The sequence below is a fragment of the Pituophis catenifer genome, unplaced genomic scaffold (genome assembly GCF_029215685.1).
Source record: "Pituophis catenifer annectens isolate HBS135680 unplaced genomic scaffold, rPitCat1.0.hap2 SCAF_3, whole genome shotgun sequence".
Classification (NCBI taxonomy): domain Eukaryota; kingdom Metazoa; phylum Chordata; class Lepidosauria; order Squamata; family Colubridae; genus Pituophis; species Pituophis catenifer.
In genome coordinates, this window is record NW_027256883.1 from 147,167,057 (window position 1) to 147,191,928 (window position 24,872).

The 24,872-nt window shown below is 39.7% G+C and overlaps 2 protein-coding genes across 2 annotated transcripts in view; both read right to left on the reverse strand.

Moving 5' to 3' along the window:
* The window catches only part of RAVER2 (ribonucleoprotein, PTB binding 2), a 41,833-nt gene extending 38,535 nt beyond the window's left edge, over positions 1 to 3,298 (reverse strand). The window contains 1 exon segment of the mRNA XM_070941281.1: positions 2,821 to 3,298. Coding sequence (XP_070797382.1) covers positions 2,821 to 2,994 — 174 coding nt within the window. The 5' untranslated portion in view covers positions 2,995 to 3,298.
* Positions 3,299 to 12,053: 8,755 nt separating this feature from the next.
* Positions 12,054 to 24,872, reverse strand: part of CACHD1 (cache domain containing 1) — a 141,102-nt gene continuing 128,283 nt past the window's right edge. The window contains exon 27 of the mRNA XM_070939490.1: positions 12,054 to 13,707. Coding sequence (XP_070795591.1) covers positions 13,469 to 13,707 — 239 coding nt within the window. The 3' untranslated portion in view covers positions 12,054 to 13,468. The remainder of the gene's footprint in view (positions 13,708 to 24,872) is intronic.

The window sequence follows — 24,872 nt, forward strand, 5'->3', positions numbered from 1 at the left end:
AGCATAAACCTTTAACGTGATATTTAGATAGTTTTAATGTTCCAGTTTGTTTCATGAGCCAAAGCACCTGAGGTCAGCAGGGAACTGTGTGCTTCCTCTTCAGAATGTGCAATCTTGTGATTCTATGTAGGGCTAAAAATGAAGTTTATTCAAATTCTTCTAAGTAATCTAAACCTAATCGACCAATTTTGGTAGCACTGGCATTTATATTTTACTAAATAATATTTAAAGTATACTGAGGGAATACAGAACAGTTTATTGTGATATAAAATTATAATGGAAATTTTAAAATTCAAAGTAAGATACCTTTATAATTATTTTACCAATATTAAAAAGTCAGGCAAAAAAGCTAATTGAACTAGTGTTCACAAGAAATGAAAGCCATTGGAAATATTTCTTATGTTCAGCATATCCCTACAGAGATACTCAATTGGTACTTAATGGAAAAAGATATTATAAGACCTTATACCCACACTCTCCATCCTGGGTGCTTGCAATGTCACAATAAAACATTGTACTGTGTAAAGTACTAGGCAAAATACTTTATTGTCATTCACAATAAAATATAGTACTATGAAAAAAAATAGAACCATAAGGGTCTGGAAAAAGTGAACAATTAACTGCAATTTTTGTCTTAATTAATCTTCAGGATACATCTTATTTATTAAAACCAGAATTTTTTCTTCACCTTTATCCTGGATATCCTGTACAACAATTTCCACACTTCAGGCATATATTTTTTAAACATCTCACAATCTCTTCCAAAACAAGAGATTTTTAAAAGCCATTTGCTATATAGGATAAAAGTTTGCAAAAATTAAATATCATTCTTGAGGTTATAACTGTGCAAGCACTTCATATTGTAAAGAAAATGTTGTGGATTAACATTGTTAGTACAACCCACACACACTGTTTTTAAAAATAAAAACAAAAGCAGATTTGCTCCGGTTGCTCATAGAGATTATGAATCTTCTCTAATCATAAGACAAATAATTTTTGTACATCTGAAAAGATGAGCCACCAATTACAAACACATGTTTAGATACACAGAAATAGCAAAACGTTTGTTCATCGGTAATTTAATTACCTTTATAGAGACAAATAATGCATTAGTGCCAAGATTCTCTACACTTTTAATTTTTAGTTATAACAGACTTAGAAGAAAGTTACTATTTCAAATTGTAATGTAATAGCACCTGTCAACTCTGAAATTCTTTTATACAGATGGGCCCTGTAAGTTTGAATATTTTTATATTACCAGTATATTTCACAATCACATAGAAGAAAAATGACATGTAGGAGCTAAAAACTTGATCAATATTAACATTTCACTCATGAAAAATAAAATAAATAGAAGTCTTGAGAATTTGTATCTCTAATGTGAATTAGAAAGAGATGGCCTCAGACAGCATAAATAATGTTTTATTTGGAGAGAAGGAGAACATGCAAGATGCATTTCAAAGACTCAATAAGATAAAGTCCAGATATTGGTTACATCTGCTATCCAGACAAGAGAACAGAAGTATTTCCTTTTGCTTTCTTTCTTTCTTTTTTTTTACTTCTCTAGGAGTCATGAATCCTGACTGCGCTTCCATTTATGGGATGTCTGTCTCAATCTAAAGGGGAACGACGACTCCTATTTGTATTATTCAACAAAATATACAGCATAATCCCCCAAACACAAGAGAAGTTATTATTATTTTAAAAAAGGAAAATGGCAGCTAAACTTGGAATACCTTACACCCTGCAAGGATAGCTTTAATGCTATCAAACAACAACATCTGTCTATCATTGGGAAGGACTTGAGAGAGATAAAAATGCCAAATCCAGTCTGAACATAGGGGCTGACTGTGTCATCAGACACAATAATAATGCTTCACACTTGCTCTTCTATTGCCAGAGAACTCTAGTTACAGAGAGATCCGGCAAGAGCTGTGTATATTTTGCTGCCACTAAAGCAGAGATAGTTTCTTTGGCACACTGCATTCTGTTACAAGAAACTGTGAAGTGCAGCCTTCACAGGACTACTTTCCCCTATCTCTGACTTCCAGGGTTAGCTCTTTTCCTAACTGTTCTCATGAGTAGATTCCTACTCACAGCTGCTATCTAAATCTCCCCTGATCTTTTCTCCCAGAGATCTTCTTCAAGGTCTATGGAGATTCTCAGTCATCCAGGTCACCGTTGTCCTGGATAAAGTGCTTTTTTTTTCAAGAGGCAATTGGACTTTCTGGTTTTTCTTGGAAGTCGTCTGGCTTCTCATCCAAGAAGCTTCTTCAACTTCTTCTCTTCCCCACCATCCAGTCCGAGCTGAAGAAGCTTCTTGCACCAGAAGCCAAACATCTTCCAAGAAAAACCAGAAAGTCCAGTTGCCTCTTGAAAAAAGCACCTTTAGGATAAAGGTTTCCTCCTCTCCTTCCAGGAACTTGGGCACCTACGACTCTTCTTCTATGAGGGGCACTTGCCACATTGACTAGTCGGGTTTAACAGGGATCAAAGAACCTGGGAGAGTCTGGGTGTCATCTCTCCCCATAGAAAACTCTCTCTTCCCGACTCAGTATGGAAAGTGCTCAAGGTTTCTTTTCCAACACTGGGACGATCCGGATCTTTGGACTATCGGTCATAATTCCCAAACATCATAATGGAAACTTGAGGGAATGGTAGTGCAATTGTAGTTCTGGGGGGCACCAAGTTGTTTCCCGAGATCCCCGTCGCGGTTCCCACCACCCCTCCGGCTCCCGGTTTGGCCCTCCGCCTTTCCTCACCGCCGGGGCTCCGCGCCTTCCTCTGCCCCGCCGCGGCTTCTGCTACTTCTCCACCCACCTGGCTGCTGCTTTCGGCGGGCAGGTTCCTCAGCAGGATCTTGCGCCTGTTGCTCAGCTCCCGCCTTGTCCTCTGCAGCCTGCGGGCGATCTCCTCCGGGGAAAGAGCGCGGGGCTCCCCAACACCCGCCCCCACTTCGGGCTCCCCGGGGCCGGACCCCGCCGATGCCGCCATCTTGCCGGCCCAGAGGCGAACACGTTCTCCCTCCGCCAGGGCAGGGGAAGCCGGTGGGCGGGAGGGGAGCCAGGGCGGGCTGGTCGGAGCGGGAGGGGCAAGGAAAACTCCGCAGCCGGCGGTGGTCAGCCGCGGCCGCCTGGGACACAAAGGAAGCGCGAGGAGGGGCTCGCGCGCCCCCTCTGCCCGGGTTTTGAAGTTCCTGGGCGCGCTTCGTGCTCCCTCTTGCCCTGGAGGGATGCTTGCGGGGCGAAAGATCCCGCGCGTCGGTCGCCTGAGAAAGGGATGAAGCGCCTCCCGCCTCCCTTTAGAAATCCCGCTAACTAGCTCTTGAGTTATCCGGGGACTTTGGATTCGTAGGTTTGAAAAAAAAAGGCTGGCATCCTGTCGGCAGAGCAATAAGCTTGACGCCTTTCGCTCCTTAAGAGCTGCGTGTCAAGGCAGTTGAGGGAAGTGGCCGTCGAGATGGCCAAGATAAGGGAAAAACGCCTTGAAGCGAAAGTGGGTTAATGTTTCACCACAACAAGGCTATATTATACAGAGTTATTCCTAAGCCTTTTTTTTTTTAATGACCTGCCAGAGCTAAGAAAGCATCTGGAGTTTTTAAACACTTCAGAAGGAAAAAGTGTTAAAAATGGAGAGCGAACTTCTTCACAAACTTTGACCTTCCCTCTCTTTTTTGTTATTTAATTTGTGGGAGAGGAAAAAAATCAGGGTGTCTGGGGAATCAAAACCAGATTTAAGCAAACTCTGTAAAAGCTCAGGGATAAATGCATTCTTCCAACCTTTTGGTAAAGTAATGTAGTGTTTTATGTTAACGGTGTAGAGATCCCTCTGCCTGCATTGTTAGGTTTTAATGTAACAACAAATGCACATGTTAGAACGTCTGGGTAATATCAGGTGACAGGTTGAATTAAAACTGACCTTCAACATTTCCCCCTTATCCATCATAACTAATGAAATCCTCTTGTATTTCAAGAGCTGTCCTAGGAGAGGATGGAAATAAACAGATGCTGGCAAACAGGCATTTTCACTGGTGGCCCTAAAGGCCAAAAGTGGCCTCACCACTTGCCTCTAGCCATGAGACAACTACAGTTAGTCCTCGATTTACAACAGTTCGCTTAGTGACCATTCAAAGTTACAATGAAAACAGTGATTTAGGAGCATTTTTCACACTTACAACCCCATGGTCATCTGATCAAAATTCAGATGCTCAGCATCTGATTCATACCAGTAGCTATGACAGTTGCAATGTCCTGGGGTCATGTGATCATCTTTTGCAATCTTTTGACAAGCAAAGTCAATGGGGAAGCCAGATTCACTTAACGACTATCACACTACTTTAAAAACTGCAATAATTCACTTAACAACGAGGGCCAGAAAGGTTGTAAAATGGGGCAAAATTAATTTAACAAATGTTTCACTTAGCAATAGAAATGTTGGGCTCAATTGTGGTTGTAAGTTGAGGAGTACCTGTACAGGTTGTCCTTGACATACAACCACAAATGGGACTAGAATTTCTGTTGTTAAGCAAGATAGTTGTTAAGTGATTTTTTGTTGTTTGGTCACTAAGTCACGTTCAACTCTGCGATTCCATGGACCATACCATGCCAGCCCCCCACTGTCCTCCACTGCTTCTGGACTTTGCCCAAATACACGTTCATTGCATTGATGATGCTGTCTAACCATCTCATTTTCTGCGGTTCCCTTCTCCTTTTGCCTTCAGTCTTTCCCATCATAAGGGCCTTTTCCAATGAGTGCTCTCTTCTTATTTGTTGTCCAAAGTATTTGATTGTCAACTTCGGTATCTCTCATTTCAAAGGACAGTCAGGATTGATTTCCTTAAGGATTGACCGATTTGATCTCCCTGCAGTCCAAGGAACTCCCAAGAGTCTTCCCCAGCACTACAATTCAAAACCATCAATTCTTCGGTGCTCAGCCTTCCTTATGGTCCAATTCCCACAGTCATAACATTATTAATGGGAAAACCATCCCAATTTTACAACTATTTCTTTTTGTTGCCACGGTTAAGCGAATTGCTGCCGTTGTGAAGTGAATAAATGGTATTAAGGTCATTAAGGGATTCCAGCTTCCTCCATTGCCAGAAGATGGTTGGGAAGGTTGCAAATGACAATCAACTGACCCCAGGACACTGCAATAGTTGTAAATACATGCCAGTTGCCAAGTGCCCAAATGTTGATCATGTGATTCTGGGGATTCTGCAACAGTTGTAAGTGCGAGGTTCAGTTGTTACATTTTTCAGTGCCATAATTTTGGTTATTAAATGTATGATTGAAAGTCGAGGATAGCCTGTATGTCTTGATACCTTTTTTCTTTTGTATCCCTCTGACCCTGCCTTCATCTCATTCCCAGGCCATGAGTGAAAGAATTAAATTATCCTTAGCCTAACAGGTGGCAAAAGAATATTTTTCTCCCTTGTTTTAACAACAGCCATGGCAACCTCAAACTATTTAAAATCTGTTATGTTTTGTCACCACTACTTTGGAGGAGTTTAGGCGAGATAGGAAATCAGCAGTGTAGAGTTTCTGCCCACTGTGAGTTGAGTGGTACTGTATAGTGTTTCAGCTCGGCAATGAGAAGAGCCTAAGGCACAATTGGCTGACTGGCTTTAGATTTAGTTTAGTTTAGTTTAGGAACCTAGACACTTATTTAACAAGTTATGGTGAAAACAAATCATGACTTAGCCATTTGTACTGCACTTCAATACAAAAGCACACGACTTCGTAATTCAAATAGTGTTAAATAAAATTGGATCCCTTTTATGTACCAAGATGCTTGTTGGTAACTAACATTAATAATAGGGATTGTTTATATGAACAGAAGTTGGCACTGGTATTTTGGGAGAGTCATTAGTCAGACATTGAGTGTGGCTGTATTAGCTAAAGATTGCTGAATCCTTTCTACAGGAATTGCTATAATAAGCTTCATTGCATTGATCCATTCTGAAATCAAACAAAGGAGAATCTGTAACATTCCTAAATAAACAGGCTCCTTGCCTAATTAGTTACTTACCACAGCTGCAAATTGAACATGACCCGTATTGTTATAGATTTGTAATTATCTTGGTATTCCTTCAATTTAGACAGCATGTCTGCAGGTAGTCCTTGACTTATAACCATTCTTTTAGTGACCAAAGTTACAATGGTACTGATGAATGTTTTTTACATTTATGACGGTTGCAGTGTCTCAGGTCATTTGATCACCTTTTGATTAAACCGATTAATTAAAGCACTACTGATGAAATTATTTTCATATAATAAATGTTTGGAGATTGGGAAAGAATCTGAACCTTCATAAAGGGATTGATGAACAGAAAAATTTGGGAACTCCTGATTTACTTAGCACTTCTGTAGGATTTCCACTGAAGCAGATTTTGTCATGCAGGACAGAGAAAGCAGAAGAAAATCTTACCCACCAACTACAAGTTTTTTCCCCATACATCCAATGTGCTTTCACACCATCCTTAAAATAGGAAAAAAGCACACTGCTTTAAAAATGTGTTGAGGCCATGATGGGAGAAATACAGAGGAAATAACATATGCAGAAATGGTTAAGGAACAGGAAGAATGAAGGATTCCTGTTCCCCCATTTTTTTCCCTCTTCCCAACCAACAATGTGAAGTGGGTTGGGCTGAGAAAGTCAGAGAACCTCCATGGCTGAGGAAGTCTAAGCATCTTAACCACTGTGCCACATACCAGTAGAGAGACATTATTGTTAGGTCGTGCCTCAAGACACAGAAATGCAAAATTAATGATTTATTCATATCAACAAGAACTTAGATAGCCCAATCATAAGGATTAAAGGTACACATGCACATGCATGTTAGTAATTTCCGGCTCTAGGGGTGGTGCTCATCTCCATTTCTAAGCTGAAGAGCCAGAGCTGTCTGAAGACATATCTGTGGTCATGTGGCTGGCATGACTAAACACCGAAGGTGCATGGAGCGCTGTTACCTTCCCACCAAAGTGGTCCCTATTTTTCTACTTGCATTTTTTACATGCTTTTGAACTGCTAGGTTGGCAAAAGTTGGGACAAGTAATGAGAGCTCACTCCATTACACGACGCTAGGGATTCAAACCGCTGAACTACCGACCTTCTGATTGACAAGCTCAGCATCTTAGCCACCGAGCCACCGCATCCCTTTCATAAAATTAGGATGATGGCAAAATAGGACAAACATGAACTAGTAACTGTTACAAGTGACCAAAAAATTCCATACAGGAATGCTTGATGCACAGAACTTGCGTAGTGCGTTGGATTGTCCATGCTGTGAGATATAAAATTGTATACTCACAATTCAAAAACAAGTCTGGTTCACAAAATCAAAGGTTTATCGGAGATATCATGAAGAAAAATAAAAAGAGGTTGCAAGCGCGGCTTCATAGACCCTTCCCTATTGGGGAACTGCACAAAATGCAGTTTTCAAGCTACACATTTTATACTCCTACACAATGCATGCCACGCTTAAGAAGCCCTCCCAACTCCACTTTGTTCTCCTAAGTCATTCTCCAAGTTGTTTTACACTTTAAAGGGTCATCTTGACATTTCCTGCCTAACAACAACAATCTTACCATGTTTAGTTTTAATTTTCACCTTGAGTGGATGTTCCTTTCTTACTGATAGTGGTCTTGCCCAAGGCATAGGTTCCTGTCTCCAAGGGAGCTTTTAGCAAGTCGTTACACATTGTCTCTACTGATTACAATTTGTGGTCAGTTTGCAACAGTAAGAACATCATAACATTTTAATATATTTAACACTTTTATAAAAGAGTAACTTATTATTCATTTCCTTCAATGCCCAATCCAAACTAATATATATATTTCAAATGCTTTATTAGAACAACACTAGTATAGACTGAAATGTTTGCTTGAATTCATACATTCATTCAGTCAATCAATTTCTATAGCCATCCAGCTCAACCAACTGATTTTGGGGTAGAAGCGATATTAGGAGATTGTAGGAGTAGAAAAAAGCCATGTTGAAGAGCCTTGGTGGTGCAGCAGACTAAAGTGCTCTTAAGTAACACCAGCTGCCTGCAATTACTGTAAGTTCAAATCTCACCAGGCTCAAGGTTGACTCAGCCTTCCATCCTTTCGAGGTAGGTAAAATGAGGACCCAGATTGTGGGGGCAATAAGCTGACTTTGTATAAAAAAGAACACTGCTTAGGTGGGCTCAAAAGCCCTACTAAGAAGGTATATATAAAAAGTATGAAGGCTATTGCTTAATGCATTGTAAGCCGCCCTGAGTCTCCGGAGAAGGGCGGCATATGAATCGAACCAATAAATAAATAAATAAATAAATAAATAAAATGTTTGAAGGTTTTTTTTGGGTGACACCAGCTTTATCTTATTGTCTCCATAAAATAACACAAAATCTTATAGATTTTGTTTCATCTGAAACCTCAAATATTCAAAATGCTCCAAATTTTGTTTCTGCCAAGCTCTGATCCAAAATGGTTCAGCATAACTTTCATTATTTTCTGTTTCGAAACAGAATATATATTCCCATTTAATGCATTGTATTTTCTTTTTATAAGAAATTAGTATAAATACTTTGGACTCAAATACTTTCTGCATGAACAGCAGATGGAGGCTATGGCCAGGAATGCCTCCATAAAATTACATCTTATGTGCCAGTTGTGGCCATTCATATAACAGGTAGTTCACTATAATTTCCTCTATATTGGATTGCAGTTGAAATCTATTCAGAAACTTTTGATGGTTTAGCATTTAGCAGTCTAAATAGTTATGGAAGAAACTAGATTCACCCATGTTACACCGTTTCAATGGCAGTTACACTGACTGACAGCTTCAGGATGAAATTCTAATTACTGGCTAGGGGCTCCATAAATTGGAGATCTCTTCCTCTGAACCCAATCTGCCCAACCAATGAGATTTAGCAAGGAAGGCTTTCAAAGTGTCTCAACGTACAGTGACCCATACTCAAGCTTTTCCAATGTGGACTCTCCTTCTAGAATGTCTACCTCCAGATATTTGGACTACCAGCTCCCAATTACATTTGCAGAGAGCCTAGAGAACATAGCTGTTTGGACAGGTATTTTGGGACTGCTTGAAGATCCTGCTGCCTCAACCATGATGTATCAAGGCCTTGTTGTATATATTACTTTGGCATTGTCAGTTATTAACAATTATTGGCAATTAGTAATTGTTAACATCTTTGTAATTGTTTATATTTTACTTTTACAGTATTGTTATTTGTAAGCTGCTTGAAGCCTTTGGAAATGGAATAGTATATAAACTAAACTAAAATACCCCTATATACACACTTTTTCTTTAACTGTAAAATCACCTTTGTCAATTGCTGGCTTAGGTCCCTTGTTACATGAAGCCACAGTTTGCTATTCTTGTCAAATCAGAAAGGGCTGATAGGAATCAAAAAGTGGCATGTGGAACAGATCTGGCAACATATACTTTAAACCCTAACCCCACCAAATAAAAGCAAATTATTTTAAAATTTCATTAAATGTGTTTTATAGATCGGCAAATTTTATGAAATTTTAACTGGGTCTGCAAACATATGCAGTCCTGTATCAAAACTATTTTTACATTTGTATACCTTGTCATTCTACTCAAGCAAACACTCAAAAATTTATGTTGTAACTTAGTTTGTGGCATGAATGGTGCTACTATTTTACTTTAGGTGTTATTGTGCAGTAAATGCCTAGTTTTGACCATGAAGCAATAAGGAATCCATGTATATGAAAATGGCGTTTGCCTTTGAGCTAAAACTGATTGATGCAGGATAACTGCATCAAATAAATTATCTCTTGTTATCTCACAAGAATTTTGGAATAACTCATCCTGGCCACCCTAACACAGGGGTGTCAAACTGGATGCATCATGCACAGGCCACACCCACCCCAGCTCTGGAAAGGCAAAAAATATTACAACATGTCACGTGACATGATAGAGTTTGAGACCTGTGACCTAAACATCAAAAACTGAACTCAAATGATGTGTGCTCCTTCCAACTGCAGAAGATCATCAATTAAAGCAGTGGGTCTCAACCTTCCTAATGCTGCGACCCTTTAATACAGTTCCTCATGTTGTGGTGACCCCCAACCATAAAATTATTCCTAAAACCATTGAAAATATGTGTTTTCCGATGGTCTTAGGCGACCCCTGTGAAAGGGTTGTTCGACCCCCAAAGGGTCCTGACCCACAGGTTGAGAACCACTGAATTAAAGGCTTTTTGTCAATGTCAATGACAATTGAAAAGATCTGGCTCTTCATTATAATAGAGAAATAGGAAATACAGTCCATTCCTGATCTTGGCAGGTCCAGCATCAGCATTCAATACTGAAGCTTAGTTGGGGTTAGCAGCCACAACTAACTATTAACATTTCACACAAAATTCTAGAATTATAGTCTCCGTTGCAGGATTTGGGAATAGCATAAAATGAAAATGGTAGCTGGAACAATATAGAGTTACTTTGGAAAATTCAAAAGTTTATTATTTCTGTCACTTTAAAAAAACAGAAACCCATCAATATATGAGAGTCTGTGAGGTAAATAACCAGAAGAGATTTCTGGATTTTCATGGAGAGATTTTAAGTATAATACAACCTCTAAAATATATTTATGAGTTAAGATTCTGCTCCTTTATATATTTAAATATGATATACTGGAGCTTCTAATATAGAACCCATTAAAAAGGGGGTGGGGAATGTGAAAAATAGTATTGTATATCATTGTATAGATAAACCCAGAATTCATTAAGCATTACTAGCAAGTGGAAGAGGAAGCATTATTTCTCTTAAGTAACCTTGAAAAATATACTTATTTATGCACATTCCTGCTTTTGGAGGGAGTCGATTTGAAACAACTTAGAGTGCAGTGACACTTGAATTCCTAAGATCCTGCATGAAAGTCATCCCCCCCCCAAACCCCTATTTCCTTAAATAATAGACGGAGATATGTGGGTGAATATAAGCAGAATTTAGATCTTTTTTCCTTGGGACTGCTTCTTGCTAGGCATATACATGGAAATGATAATTCACAAAAGACCAACTTTAGGTGGCCTCCATATCTTGGTTCTTGGCCAATGCCTGCACAACTGTATGCAAATGTCGCCCCCAAATTGGTTTGCAATTTTTAAAAAAAAAGGCCTGGGAGAAACTAGCCCAAAGACATCTAGTTGGTTTAAGGCAAGACAGTCACCTGATATCCAATTCAGGGCCTTTAACTGCTACACAAAACTAGCTCTCAAGAAAGACCAGCGGGTAGATTAAATATTAAAGTTTCATCATTCTGGGCAGATGCCTTTAAAATCCAAGTGAAAACAGTAACACAATATGTTTAGATTGCAAAAACTTTTCACTATTTCATTTAACAGAAAATGTTCCAGGTTATACTTCTAAGTAGGGTATATTATTTAAAAGAAAATCATACTCAAGGTCAGTAAATGTTATTATTAATGTAGCCATTTTCATTTATCCATTTTCAAAATGACAATTACAAATTAAAATCTTTGAAATCTGTATTATCCCATTTCCATGTACTTTATGCAGATGCAGTGTATTGTAGTTACTTCCAGCCATTATTAAATTCAGGGAATTTTAACAATTTCCCAGTATTTGATTAGTTTCTGCAGGAATTGAAATCGAACGTTATCAATTTTTTAAAAGTATCATAACACAGCAACTGCAGTTATTATAAAAGTATGTTCATGCTGTGTTTGAACTCTTAAGAGTGTTTTGTTTAATTCTAAGGACTAACAATCAAATGACAACATCACAACCACATGGGAAGAGAAGCTTTCTAATCAATTCCATTAAGGCCATATCCTGTTCAAAGATTCTTACAGTGAGTACAGATTATCTCTCCATTTATATCAGAAGACCATGGAATTCACACATAGCTCCCCAGTCTAATTCTCAAAGTATCTGTGAGCTTGAATATTTAGAAATGAAGATAGCATCTGGGAGAGAATATCTAATGCTGAAGAAATTTGTATAACTGAGTTCCAAGTTAATATAAAACATTTTTTATGCCAAATTACATTTGGACCTGTCAAAAGCAATTCATAAATCCATACTTTACATAATTTTATTCCACTAGAAATTGTGATTTTATACATAGTATAAAGGGCATCATGATAGCACACACATACTTTACCATACTGTTAAAAACCATTTACATAACTATTAAGTACCCTATTATTAAAGCAATATTCAGATACCTTTTTAAAAACTACATATAGATGAATGTTTATCATATGCACGGTGCAAAGATGTGCCCATAATATTTTAGTCACTTTAGAAGAAAACACGGCAACTTAAAACTAGCTTAAAATTATATGGTCCATGTGTCATCAAGTCAGATGTTATGAATCTCCAATGAAGAACTAAAACAGTGTTAAACACCAGATAAATGGGAGAGATCTTTTATCATTACATTCTGAAAAATTTCCACTGTGTGAGAAATGGAAACAATTAGTATTTTCAATTTGTCAATCATGAATGGCACTGAACGCTTTGTTACTATATGAAATGGAATTTTGCCCCCAAGTTGGAAGATAAGATGGGAGAATGAGAGAAGAATAGGATTCTTCAATGCTTATAGGCGGCTTAGACTTGGTATCACATTTCTACACAATTTTAGTCATATATATAAATTGTGGAGAAGAGTGATATTACATATATAAACACAACAAGCCATGTTTATAGTGTACAAAATGACCATGGAAACGAACCTTGAATTATGTAAACAAATCAGCACACAATTTCTTCATTTTCCCTTTATAGCATGGTGCAGAAGGGGGGTTGAATATCAAGTCTCTTAAGAACCACAGCGTCACCAACACAAATAAAACTTTAGGCTGTATTCACGGAAAGTCTGTGATGCCTTTATTCCCTCCCTTTCTTTTCTCTCAGAGTTCATGAGTGTTTTGAGTTCAATAAATAGTACAAAAATAATCCTTTATTTAAAAATCTCCAGATGCATTGTCCTAGAGCCTATACAATAATCTGTAAAAGCAATGAACTTTTTTTAAAAAAAAGGAGCCCACGCAAATGAAAACCTTATGGCAATGGCTATTTTTAGATCCAGCACCTTCTTTGTCTCTGGCTCCAATTTCTGTTCTTCCCGTTAAGGAAAGCAAAATCTTCTTCGCCTTCATCTGAGCTAACTCTTTTCTTGGCTCAGATTAACGGAGTTCAAAACGCTCATTTTATTGCGTAAACCTTTCTTCTTGTGCTTGGAGATCGAACATTCCTACTATTCCATTTTACTGAGTGTTATGGCAGGTTCATTCATCATCTTAACTTCTCCACTCCTGGGCCAGCTTTATGTTTTAGAAGGAAAACGTTTGCGTCTGAAATGAGTCTCGTAATAAGTCACCAAAACCAATGCCTGGCACCAAGGATGGACATGAGTTGGGCTCCTGCTGCCTGTATCATGAGATGCAATTCTTCCCCCGAGTTCAAAGTCATTAGCATTCTGCATCTACCGTGTGTACCGTCACTGCAGCCTGTAAGTGGTGACTATGATGGGGGGCAGGATGGTGCAACCTGTAGTGGTGGAACTTGTGACTCAAAAGGGCAGCAGTCTGAGGTGGGGTTTCCAGGTCTAAATCTTCGTCATGATTTCCCACATCTACGCCAGCTGATAATGGGTCATTATTGCAGGGAGGGTTTTCGCTGTCTTCCTGAGGACTCATAGTACTGTAGCCTGAAAAACAAAGATACATGAACCAAGAGGGATGAGTTTGAACAATAATGTTCATAATACTTAGAAACGATCATTCATGTTCATAATTTAACACACTGCAGGAAGGAAAAATCATCATCTCACAATGCTGACTATTGCAGGAATGTTATAGTTAAACAGAATTTGATTTCCTTTCCTTTGTATTTTTTTTTTTTTAGGTTTCTGATTTTGTACCAAAAAAATCTCAGGGCATTATGAAAAGAATGTTGTTGCATATTTATTATTTAATTCAGGCAGAATAAAAATCTAATAAATAAATAAACTAGATATATATTCAGTAAACCTTAAATATGTTGAAAATAATACATAAAACATACCAAATAGTTGTCTACACCATTTAATATTTTGTGATTTTTATTAGATAAATAAAGGCTTCAAATAATTTCCTTTTTGATTATACAAATTATCTATCATCATTTATTGCAACAAGATGTAGGTAATATTTGAGCAACCTCCTCAAACTTCTCAATGTCAATTTGCTGGACTAACACACAGTGAACAGAATTGGTCCACCATTTTAGGTGTGCTATTTGTAAACTTTTTCTCTTCCACGCATGGAAGGTTACTGAATTCCTCCAGTGGAAATTTGCCTAAAGATATGAGCTCCATTCATGAACTCCACCTGAAGAGTTTCTGTTCTGTATGTTGTTTCTTGTTTCTGCTAAGGCTGGGTCAGAACAGTTTCCTCCCATACATGGAGGGGAGCTGAATTCCTTTGGCAGACAACTCTTTCAGATAGCCCCAGAGACGAGAAAGAACTGAAATACAAGCAGAGAGCACAAATGCAGGAATGGAATGTGGTGTACCTTGGGTGTTTGGGAGGCACCTGGTGCAGGCCTTGCACAAATGCCTCTTACAACAAGCTTTCAGCCATTCATGGGCTGAAAATCCTGCTTGCATTTTGGCATGGAGGATTTTCAGTTCCTGAGCAGTGTTTCCCAAGGAATTCCCCTACATCACGAGGCATCCCGTGCACCTTACCTGGGAGTCCATCTGCTTAATGATGTGCAAGATTGCTTAACAACCACAATTGGGAGTCCCAGGATTGTGGTAGTTGAACGAAGCACTCATGTGAGTCCTCGCTTAACAACCATGTTGCTCAATGACCAAGATTCCAGTACCAATTGTAGTTGTAAGTCAAGGAATACCTGTATTTGCTATTTAAGAGGCATTTGAGTCTATGGACATTGCATCCTCCCAATAGGTCAAAACAGTGGTGAAATGCAATTTTTTTACTACTGGTACTGTGGGGGTGGCTTGGTGGCTGTGATGTGGCTTGGTGGATGTGGCTTGGTGGGCGTGGCAGGGAAGGATATTGCAAAATCCCCATTCCCTCCCCACTCTGCGGCCAGTCAGAGGTGGTATTTGCCAGTTCTCTGAACTGCTCAAAATTTCCGCTACCGGTTCTCGAGAACTGGTCAGAACCTGCTGGATTTCACTGGGTCAAAAAATTTAGGATTTACTTTATTCAAAACAACTCTTAAACATAAATAAATTCCTGTTTTAATACTTTATCAAGTATACTCAAACTGTTAGGGACTTTTTTTTTGAAAACTAAAGGGTATGAGAGTGTATTTATTTCCTCTACCAATGTAGATTTTTCCTTAGCTTTAGTCAGATTTTTTAAAGTTTTAAATTAATGAGTTTACAAATACAATAAGCAACACATTATACCATGCATCATACCACTAAAATGTATTTTTCCCACTATGAAATTTTTTTTTACATATGTAATTGCCAAGTCTTAAAAGGCAGAAAGAATTTTAAACTCAACACAGTCCTGATAAACATATTTTTAAACAATGCAACAAGAATTTTTATGCAATGCAATACTAAAATTATTGCTTATACTAAAAGTCTATATAATAAGTTTCAGGTGTAAAAGCTATCCATAGTCAATTTAGAGTAAATAAAGCCTAGTGCTTAGTTGCTTAGTGAAATTCACTTTTAAGGGAAAATGCACAAAACTGGCTTGCCCACGATTATTATTATAGTTTGGACTTTTTCTTTCTTTCATGTACCAAGTTTTAATCCATCTTCAGATATGGGAGCTCAATTGGTGACTGGTCGCTCTCAGCCCAACCCTTATTGTTGCAAGAAAAAAACAGAAGCTTCAAAGATTAAAATTAAGAAATAAGCAAACAAAACATATCCTACTTCAGGTGCCTGGTGAAAGATAAGCTAAAGATAAGCTATCATGTAAGAAAATTCCTTTGAAAAGTATGCCACAGTAAACAAGACATGTCATCAGGCTTAGAAATTCATATGCTGAGGAGACCAATGACAAAGTAGCAAATGATTAGTTGGCCTGACCATCTTGGGCAGAGATCTTCAAACTTTGCAGCTTTAAGACTTGTGGACTTCAACTCCCAGAATTCTTCAGCCAGCTATGCAGCTATGCTGGCTGGAGAATTCTGGGAGTTGAAGTCCACAAGTCTTAAAGCTGCCAAGTTTGGAGACCCCTGATCTTGGGAAAGCCAGCAATGAACAAATCACCTTTTCTGAATAGAAAAAAAAAGCATGTTATCAACTTCCAGTAAGAAGAATAGAAGTGGTTTTCTATCGTGATGAACTTTCCCAAATTAAATGGAATGACCCTGATGTATGTATAATGGATGGTGAGAATAACTTTGGAAGACAGGAGCAGGAGCTGCACCCTAGACTATACAATCCTGATAACAAAACAACAACAACAAAAAGGGAGTCTAAAGGAGGAATGGGGATGGGGGAAACGTCTCAGAAATGGCTCTCCCTAGTTCTCTGGAAAGTAAAGATAAGCAAGGGAGGGGAAGTGCTTTCAGACTTACAAAATTCTTACTGTAGCCTTTCAGTAAAACTAATATTAATATTTATTGTTTTGGTTTCTTCTCTGGGCTACCTATCAGAGCCTATCAGAGCCATGGGGGAATTGGAGGAGAGGGAAAGTTGGCTGTAAGCCATAAGTAATATTATGACTCCGAACCAAAAGCAAACTATATCAATAATTAACAAATACTGTAGGAGTCATAAGGTGTATGGATCAAACTCTTCCAGCTTTTTTTCCTCCTAATCCTTGACTTCCCTTTTTCTTATTTTTTATTTTATTTTTATTTTACTTTGAATTTGTATACCGCCCTTCTCCCTGAGGACTCAGGGCGGTGAACAGCCAAATAAAAACATCAAATACAAATATTAAAATACAGTTAAAAATATATATAGATTTGGCCCCATTAATTAAAATGATAAACAAAACAATTAAAAACACTTAAAAAGAATTAGGCCAGCCCGGCTTGTTGGAAAAAGAAGGTTTTAAGGGCTCGGTGGAAGGCACTGAGGTCATGGATTCTCCTTATCTCTGGGGGCAACTGATTCCAGAGGGTAGGTGCCCCCACAGAGAAGGCCCTCCCCCTGGGGGTCACCAGCCTGCATTGTTTGGCTGATGGCACCCCGAGGAGGCCCTCTCTGTGGGAGCGCACGGGTCGATGGGAGGTCGTCGGTGGCAGTAGGCGGTCTTGAAGATAGCTAGGCCCTATGCCATGGAGCGCTTTAAAGGTGATAACCAACACCTTGAAGCGCACCTGGAAGACCACCGGGAGCCAGTGCAGTTCACGCAGGAGCGGTGTTACATGGGAGTGCCACGCTGCTCCCGTCACTACCCGCGCTGCTGCGTTCTGGACCAGTTGGAGCCTCTGGGTGCTCTTCAAGGGGAGCCCCATGTAGAGAGCATTGCAGTAATCAAGGCAAGAGGTTACGAGGGCATGAGTGACTGTGCACAGGGAATCCCGATCAAGAAAGGGCCGCAACTGGCGGATCAGGTGAACCTGATAAAAGGTCCCCCTGGTTACAGCCGTCAGATGTTCCTCCAAGGACAGCTGCGTATCCAGGAGGACTCCCAGATTGCGAGCCCTCTCTGTGGGGGCCAAAGACTCGCCCCCAATAGTCAGTGATGGAGTCAACTGACTATATCGGGATGCCGGGAGCCACAGCCACTCAGTCTTGAAAGGGTTGAGCTTGAGCCTGTTCCTCCCCATCCAGATCCGTACAGCCTCCAGGCACTGGGACATCACTTCAAGGGCATCGTTGGGGTGGCCTGGGGTGGAGATGTACAGCTGAGTGTCATCAGCGTACTGATGGTATCTCACCCCAAAGCCACGGATGATCTCGCCCAGCGGCTTCACATAAATGTTGAACAGGAGGGGTGAGAGGACCGACCCCTGAGGCACTCCACATATAAGAGGCCTCGAGGTCGACCTCTGCCCCCCTGCCAACACGAACTGCGACCGGTCGGAGAGAAAGGAGGAGAACCACCGTAACACGGTGCCTCCCATCCCCAACTCTTCCAACCGGTGCAGCATGATACCATGGTCGATGGTATCAAAAGCCGCTGAGAGGTCTAACAGGATCAGAACAGAGGAGCAACCCCTGTCCCGAGCCCTCCAGAGATCATCAACCAACGCGACCAATGCCGTTTCCGTGCTGTGTCCAGGCCTGAAACCAGACTGGAACGGATCCAGATAGGATGTTTCCTCCAGGAATTGTGGAAACTGTCGCACGACCACACTCTCAACAACCTTCGCCAGAAAGCGAAGGTTGGAGACAGGACGGTAGTTGGCCAATATTGCCGGATCCAGGGACGGCTTCTTGAGGAGAGGCCTCACCACCGCCTCTTTCAAGGCCGCGGGGAAGTGACCCTCACTCAACGAAGCGTTGATAACACCCTGGAGCCAGCCTCGTGTAACCTCCCAGGAGGCCAGTACCAACCAGGAGGGACACGGGTCCAGTAAACATGTGGCCGCACTAAGTCTCCCCAAAATCCTGTCCACATCATCGGGAGTCACAGCATCAAACTCCTCCCAGATAACATTCTCAAGACTATTCCTCGTCACCCTGCCCTGATCTACCCAGTCAGAGTCCAAGTCCCCCCGGATTTGAGCGATTTTGTCATGCAGTTATTGTCCGAAATTCTCCGCCCTGCCTTCCAAGGGATCCTCCCGCACTCCCAGGTGAATCAGGGAGTGGGTTACCCTGAACAGGGCAGCTGGACGATTCCCTGATGACGCAATAGAGGCGGAAAAGTAATTAAACTTTGCCGTCTTTATCGCCACTAGGTAGGTCTTAATATGCGACCTTACCAGTGTTCGGTCAGATTCAGCGCGACTGGCCCTCCAACCGCTCTCTAGGCGTCTTTTCCGGCGTTTCATCTCCCTCAGCTCCTCGGTGAACCAAGGAGCTGCGAGGGATCGACACCGGGTCAGAGACCGCAAAGGCACAACTCGATCCAAGGCCCCACCAGCCGCCCGATCCCAGGCAGCTACCAGGTCCTCGGCCGAGTCGTGTGCCAGATCATCAGGAATTGGCCCAAGCTCCGTCTGGAACCTATCAGGATCCATCAGGCGCCTGGAGCGGACCCTTCTAATTAGGTCCGCCTCCCTGCGGCGGGGTGTAGCGGTACGAAGGTCCAGACGAAGGAGTGAGTGATCTGACCATGACAAGGGTTCCATGTCTATATCCCCTATAACAAGATTGTCCTGTTATTGTCCTGTAGGTATGTGCATAACTTACCCTTCTTAGAATGGAAAGTTCCAGAATGTTCTGTCTATGTCATTCTGTTTGCACTCAAAGATAATTTACAGTATATATTATTATTTGTTTATTAAATTGTTATGCCAACCATTTCATTATTGAAAGCAACTCTGGATTGCTAAATTAATCCTGAGAACTGGACCTGACTTTCAGAAAAGCTCCAAAATCCCTGGGAATGGTCAAAGAACGAATATACCCAGTATGATGATAGCATGGCCAAACAGAGAGAGAATGGTCTATTTCCTTTTGGCCTAGTGGTTAAGGCACCAAGTTAGGCCATGAATTTAAGTCCTGTTTTAGCCATGAAAGCCAGCTGGATGACTTTGGGCCAGTGACTCTCTCTCTTAGCCCAACCACACACAGGGTTGTTGTTGTTGTTGTTGTTGTTGTTGTTGTTGTTGTTGTTGTTGGGAAAATAGGAGAAGGATGGTGTATTGGATATGTTCACTGCCTTGAGTAATTTTTAAAAATAATAAAGGTGGATACAAATAAATAGATTTATGGTCCCACTAAATATAGCTTGACAATTGGATATTACTGACACAGACCATATTTACATGATTACTTTTATTTTATTTATTTGTCATAGTTAAGAACTGCTCAATAGATATTATTGAGTTGGTACAGTAGTTTCCTAATATAGACATTTATTTCCTTTGTAAAAATATTATTGTTAATCAGTGGGATTTTCCTCTTTCCCTATACCACTCTGTAGTTTTAACATAGTTGTACAGGATGGGCTGCTCTAAATCAGAGAGATGGTTGACTTGCAACAAGCAAAATCATCAGAAATAGCGAAAGCAGTGGTCCTCATCAATTTAACATCATATTAACCACCCAAATCTGGCTTCTTTGCTAAGGTGACCAGACGTCCCGCTTTTGGTGGGACAGTCCCGCTTTTGAGCAATTTGTCCCGCGTCCCGCGGCGTTTTAAAAAAGTCCCGATTTTTCATTCTGCCTCCTGGTTCCCGGCTGCCTCCTGAATCCCCGCTGATGGCTAGAGGGAAAAAACCTGTTTAAACTCTTGCCGCGGGGCTTCAAAGGGCCGCCCTACGTTAATTAGCTCGGCTTCCCCCTCTCAGCTGATTTGCACAGGGCTCTGCTCTTGCTAAATTGCTCAGTTTTTTTTTCCTCTTTGTGCAAACCAAGCTCAAAACGAAAGTGAAAGTAAAACAGGCTGTTGGCTTTGCAGTTTGCTTGCAACGTTGGAAAATTAGGCAGCAGATTTATTTTCCTTTTCCTCACCAAAAAAGGTAAGTGCAAACAATGGAAAATTATTTAGGGCAAAAGAGGAGAGTTCAAGATTTTAAAACACAAAAGAAAAAAAAGCTCTTTTTAACTAGGGAATTGTAATAATTGAGATATTATTAATTGTATACTGTGTTGAAAGCAGAAATGGTTAAGTTGTGGTTTGGAGGAATATATGGGGGAAATTATTTGGTTTATTATTATTGGTAAGTATAATTAATTGATTTGTAAGAAATTGGATTGCATGGAAATAATTGGAATATTCATGTTCATATTGATTAATATACAAAAAAGATAGTTATATAACTAATTGATTTATATTAAAATGTTGAATTTGTATTAAACAACTGTATTACATAATTACATAATTAACCAATGTGAGGATGGATATAAAAATAGATGACAATGGGAAGGGGTATAAAATAGAATAGAAGGGAAAAATTGAATTTGATTAAGATTAGAGATGAGGATGAAGGGTAATATTGTTTTTTTTAAAAAAATAGATGAGGAATAAATATGGCAAAAAGGAAATATAGAAATTGTAAATTGAATTGAAATGACTAAACACTGTTTAAATTTGTGAACCAGCCAAATATTCTGTTCAAAGAAAATACATTGTATGTATGTGTGTTTCTAATTATTGCTATTTATTCATATTTGTTCTCTTTTATTCTTTAAAGTTTAACAATTCATTCTTTATCTTAATATCTTTATATTTGTTTGGGGTTGGCTTTCTTCCCTTTCATCTTTTTTATTGTACAGCAATCTTTCTCCTCAAACCTACCACCTCTCTTTTCTTTCCTTCTTACTTTCTCTTCCCCCCCTCTTCTTCTCCTCCCTACTTCCTCTTCCTTTCTCCTTCTCCTCCTCTCTTCCTCCCTCTCTTAACCGTCACTCCTACTCTAATTTCCCTTCCCTTCCTTCATCCCTCTCAATTACTGTATCCTTTTATGCATATGGACTACTCAGAGGGCTGAAAAAGTTAGTTTTGACTGGTCCTCGCACTTTTGACCAGTCCTCGAACTTACGACTGTCCTCACATTTTACATTTTTGCCCTATCTTGTCATCATGGTGAAGAGAAGCAGTTGTGAAATGAGTGACGTGGTTGTTAAGAATGCTGCACGGGCATAAATGTGAGGATGGTCATAAGTGTGAGGACCTGTCAGAAATGACTTTTTTCAGCCCTCTGGTTAGTCCTTTTGTGCATATGGACTACTCAGAGGGCTGAAAAAGTTATTTTTGACTGGTCCTCGCACTTTTGACCAGTCCTCGAACTTACGACTGTCCTCACATTTTACATTTTTGCCCTATCTTGTCAGCATGGTGAAGAGAAGCAGTTGTGAAATGAGTGACATGGTTGTTAAGAATGCTGCACGGGCATAAATGTGAGGATGGTCATAAGTGTGAGGACCAGTCAAAAGTGTGAGGACCTGTCAGAAATGACTTTTTTCAGCCCTCTGGTTAGTCCTTTTGTGCATATGGACTACTCAGAGGGCTGAAAAAGTTATTTTTGACTGGTCCTCGCATTTTTGACCAGTCCTCGAACTTACGACTGTCCTCACATTTTACGTTTTTGCCCTATCTTGTCACCATGGTGAAGAGAAGCAGTTGTGAAATGAGTGACATGGTTGTTAAGAATGCTGCACGGGCATAAATGTGAGGATGGTCATAAGTGTGAGGACCAGTCAAAAGTGTGAGGACCTGTCAGAAATGACTTTCCAGCCCTCTGAGTAGTCCCTATACACATAGCCATGGCCACCCGGTCACATGACCAGCTAGCCACGCCCACCCAGTCACATGGCCTCCAAGCCACGCCCACACAATAAGCCACGCCCACAATGGTGTCCCTCTTACCAATGTTAAAATCTGTTCACCTTACCCTATACACATAGCCATGGCCACCTGGTCACATGACCAGCTAGCCACGCCCACCCAGTCACATGACCAGCTAGCCACGCCCACAAAATAAGCCACGCCCACAATGTCCCTCTTTACCAATGTTAAAATCTGGTCACCTTATTCTTTGCTGAACTTTGCACTTAGCAATCTATGAAAAAGAAGCCACATTGGAGCATATTTTACTATATATGAATCTGAATCAATATCATGAACAGAGTTTCTCTTTGATAAGAGGAATTGTTCTGCATCTACTGAACAATTTGTTCAATATTGTAATTGAGACAGTGATGTTATAACGGAGAAAACAAAACCAAAATAAATAGTAATTTAAACTCCCCTAGGGGAATTTATTTGAGCTTCCTTTCATCTTAGCTGATGCTGTAAAGCCTTAATATGCCTTAGTTATTGGTAACATTGACTGGAAACAGTACCATTAAAATCCAGAAAGTGAATTTCAGCCAATTGTACCTCTACTTTGTGAGGTTTTCAGATACCCCTGCAAAGAGTGCAAAAAATAAATGCCCCGAATGTGTAAAATTCAGAATGTTCTCATCATGCTGAACTGTATGATACAAATCTATGTGCTACTATGACTCTCCTATACGTAAACTTCAATTAGCCCAAAAGGTGCATTATAGCACAGAAATCTTTGAATCAAGTTACCCCAAATCTGCTAACTATCTGCTAACATAAATAATATGTACAAAATCTTGGATCCTGTCTAACTGAAATTTCAAGGCTCTTCTCAATAATTGTATTCGCAAGATTGTGGATGCTGCAGCATTGATGTAATCAGCGACAGTCACATGATCATGATTCCTGATGCTCCTTGCTAGCTTTCTACAAACAAAGTCAATGAGCAAAGCTGGCAGGAAGTCGGAAGATACTCCCATTCCCACTGCTTTTTTGCTCTCCCCTGGTCATTCTGTTTATCTGTTTAGGTAAAGAATGATCTCTGAAACAATAACCCAAAGGTTCATAGGTAGTTTATGATTGTTTTTTTACCCTTTGAAGGAGAAAGGTGGTTTAGAAATGTGAAACATAAGTAAATAAATGATTCTGTGTACTTAGTAAAATTAATAGTAAATAGATTTTCAAAATAAAAATAACACTCTGACAAAATGTAAAAAATGCTAATTTAGAAGTTTACAAAATTCAATTGGACATGTGCAATTAGGTGAATTGCGTAAGTGCAGCAAATTTGTAAGTATGGAAACACAGAGTCTTATATTAAATATATGCAATTGACAACATATTGGCTGGAGAATTCTGGGGATTGAAGTCCATATATCTTCAATTTACCTAGCTTGAAAAAACTTAGTCCTGTGCATTGACGTTAACAGCTATATTTACTTTTATGCAACAGAACTCTTTGCAGTTGTTGCCTCTCGATTTAATATATTTGATTTCTCCCAAATGCTGACAATTTTTTAAAAAAAAGTGTGATAGGAAAACAAATTGCATTACATATAAAGTTAATTCAACAAAATGTTTGAAAGAATTTGACACCTATTATGTTATTAAATGCGAAGTAATTATGGCAAAGCAGGAAGAAGGACTAATTCTAGTAACAGCAGTTAATGAACATTTTAACCTTTGTATAATGACTCAACCACAGCGTCCAATCCTCTGCAAATAAAAGGAAGTAAGCGAAAGAAAAATAATCACAATGCCAACGGCCCTAAGAAGCATTCAAAGAGACATTCCAATGTTAGCACAGTCTAAATCTCTGGCTATTGTTTAAACTCTCTGCTTCTCTATGTTACTGAGAAAGAAATAATGAGGAAAGGAAATTATGCAATGCATTAGGCTATTTCAGATAATAATGTTACAATCACGTGTAATGTACAGGAAAATTTGTCAAGGAAATATTATTGTCTAAGCTTCCGGTGAAAAGTGTTTGTTGGAAATAAACCAATCAACCAAAGTTTGACCTCTTGGTTATTAGGAACCAACTGCCAATATTTATGTCATTTAGTTTTTTTCATATACAGGTAGTCCTCACCTTAGAACAGTTCATTTAGTGACCGAAGTTACAATGGCACTGAAAATTGTGATTTATGACCATTTTTCACACAACCTTGTAGCACCCCTATGGCCATCTGATCAAAATTCAGATCTTTGGCAACTGACTCATATTTATGACGGTTGCAGTGTCCCAGGGTCATGTGATCACCTGTTGCAACCTTCTGACAAGCAAAGTCAATGGGGAAGCCAGATTCACTGAACAACTGTGACACTAAATTAACAACTGTAGTGATTCACTTAACAACGGAGGTAAGAAAGGTCGCAAAATGAGACAAAGGTCACTTAACAAATATCTTGGGCTCAATTGCAGTCGTAAGTCAAGGACTACCTGTACTCTTACGGCCTAAAGCATGATACTTTTTATTCCATGTTGCCACAGAAGCATAAC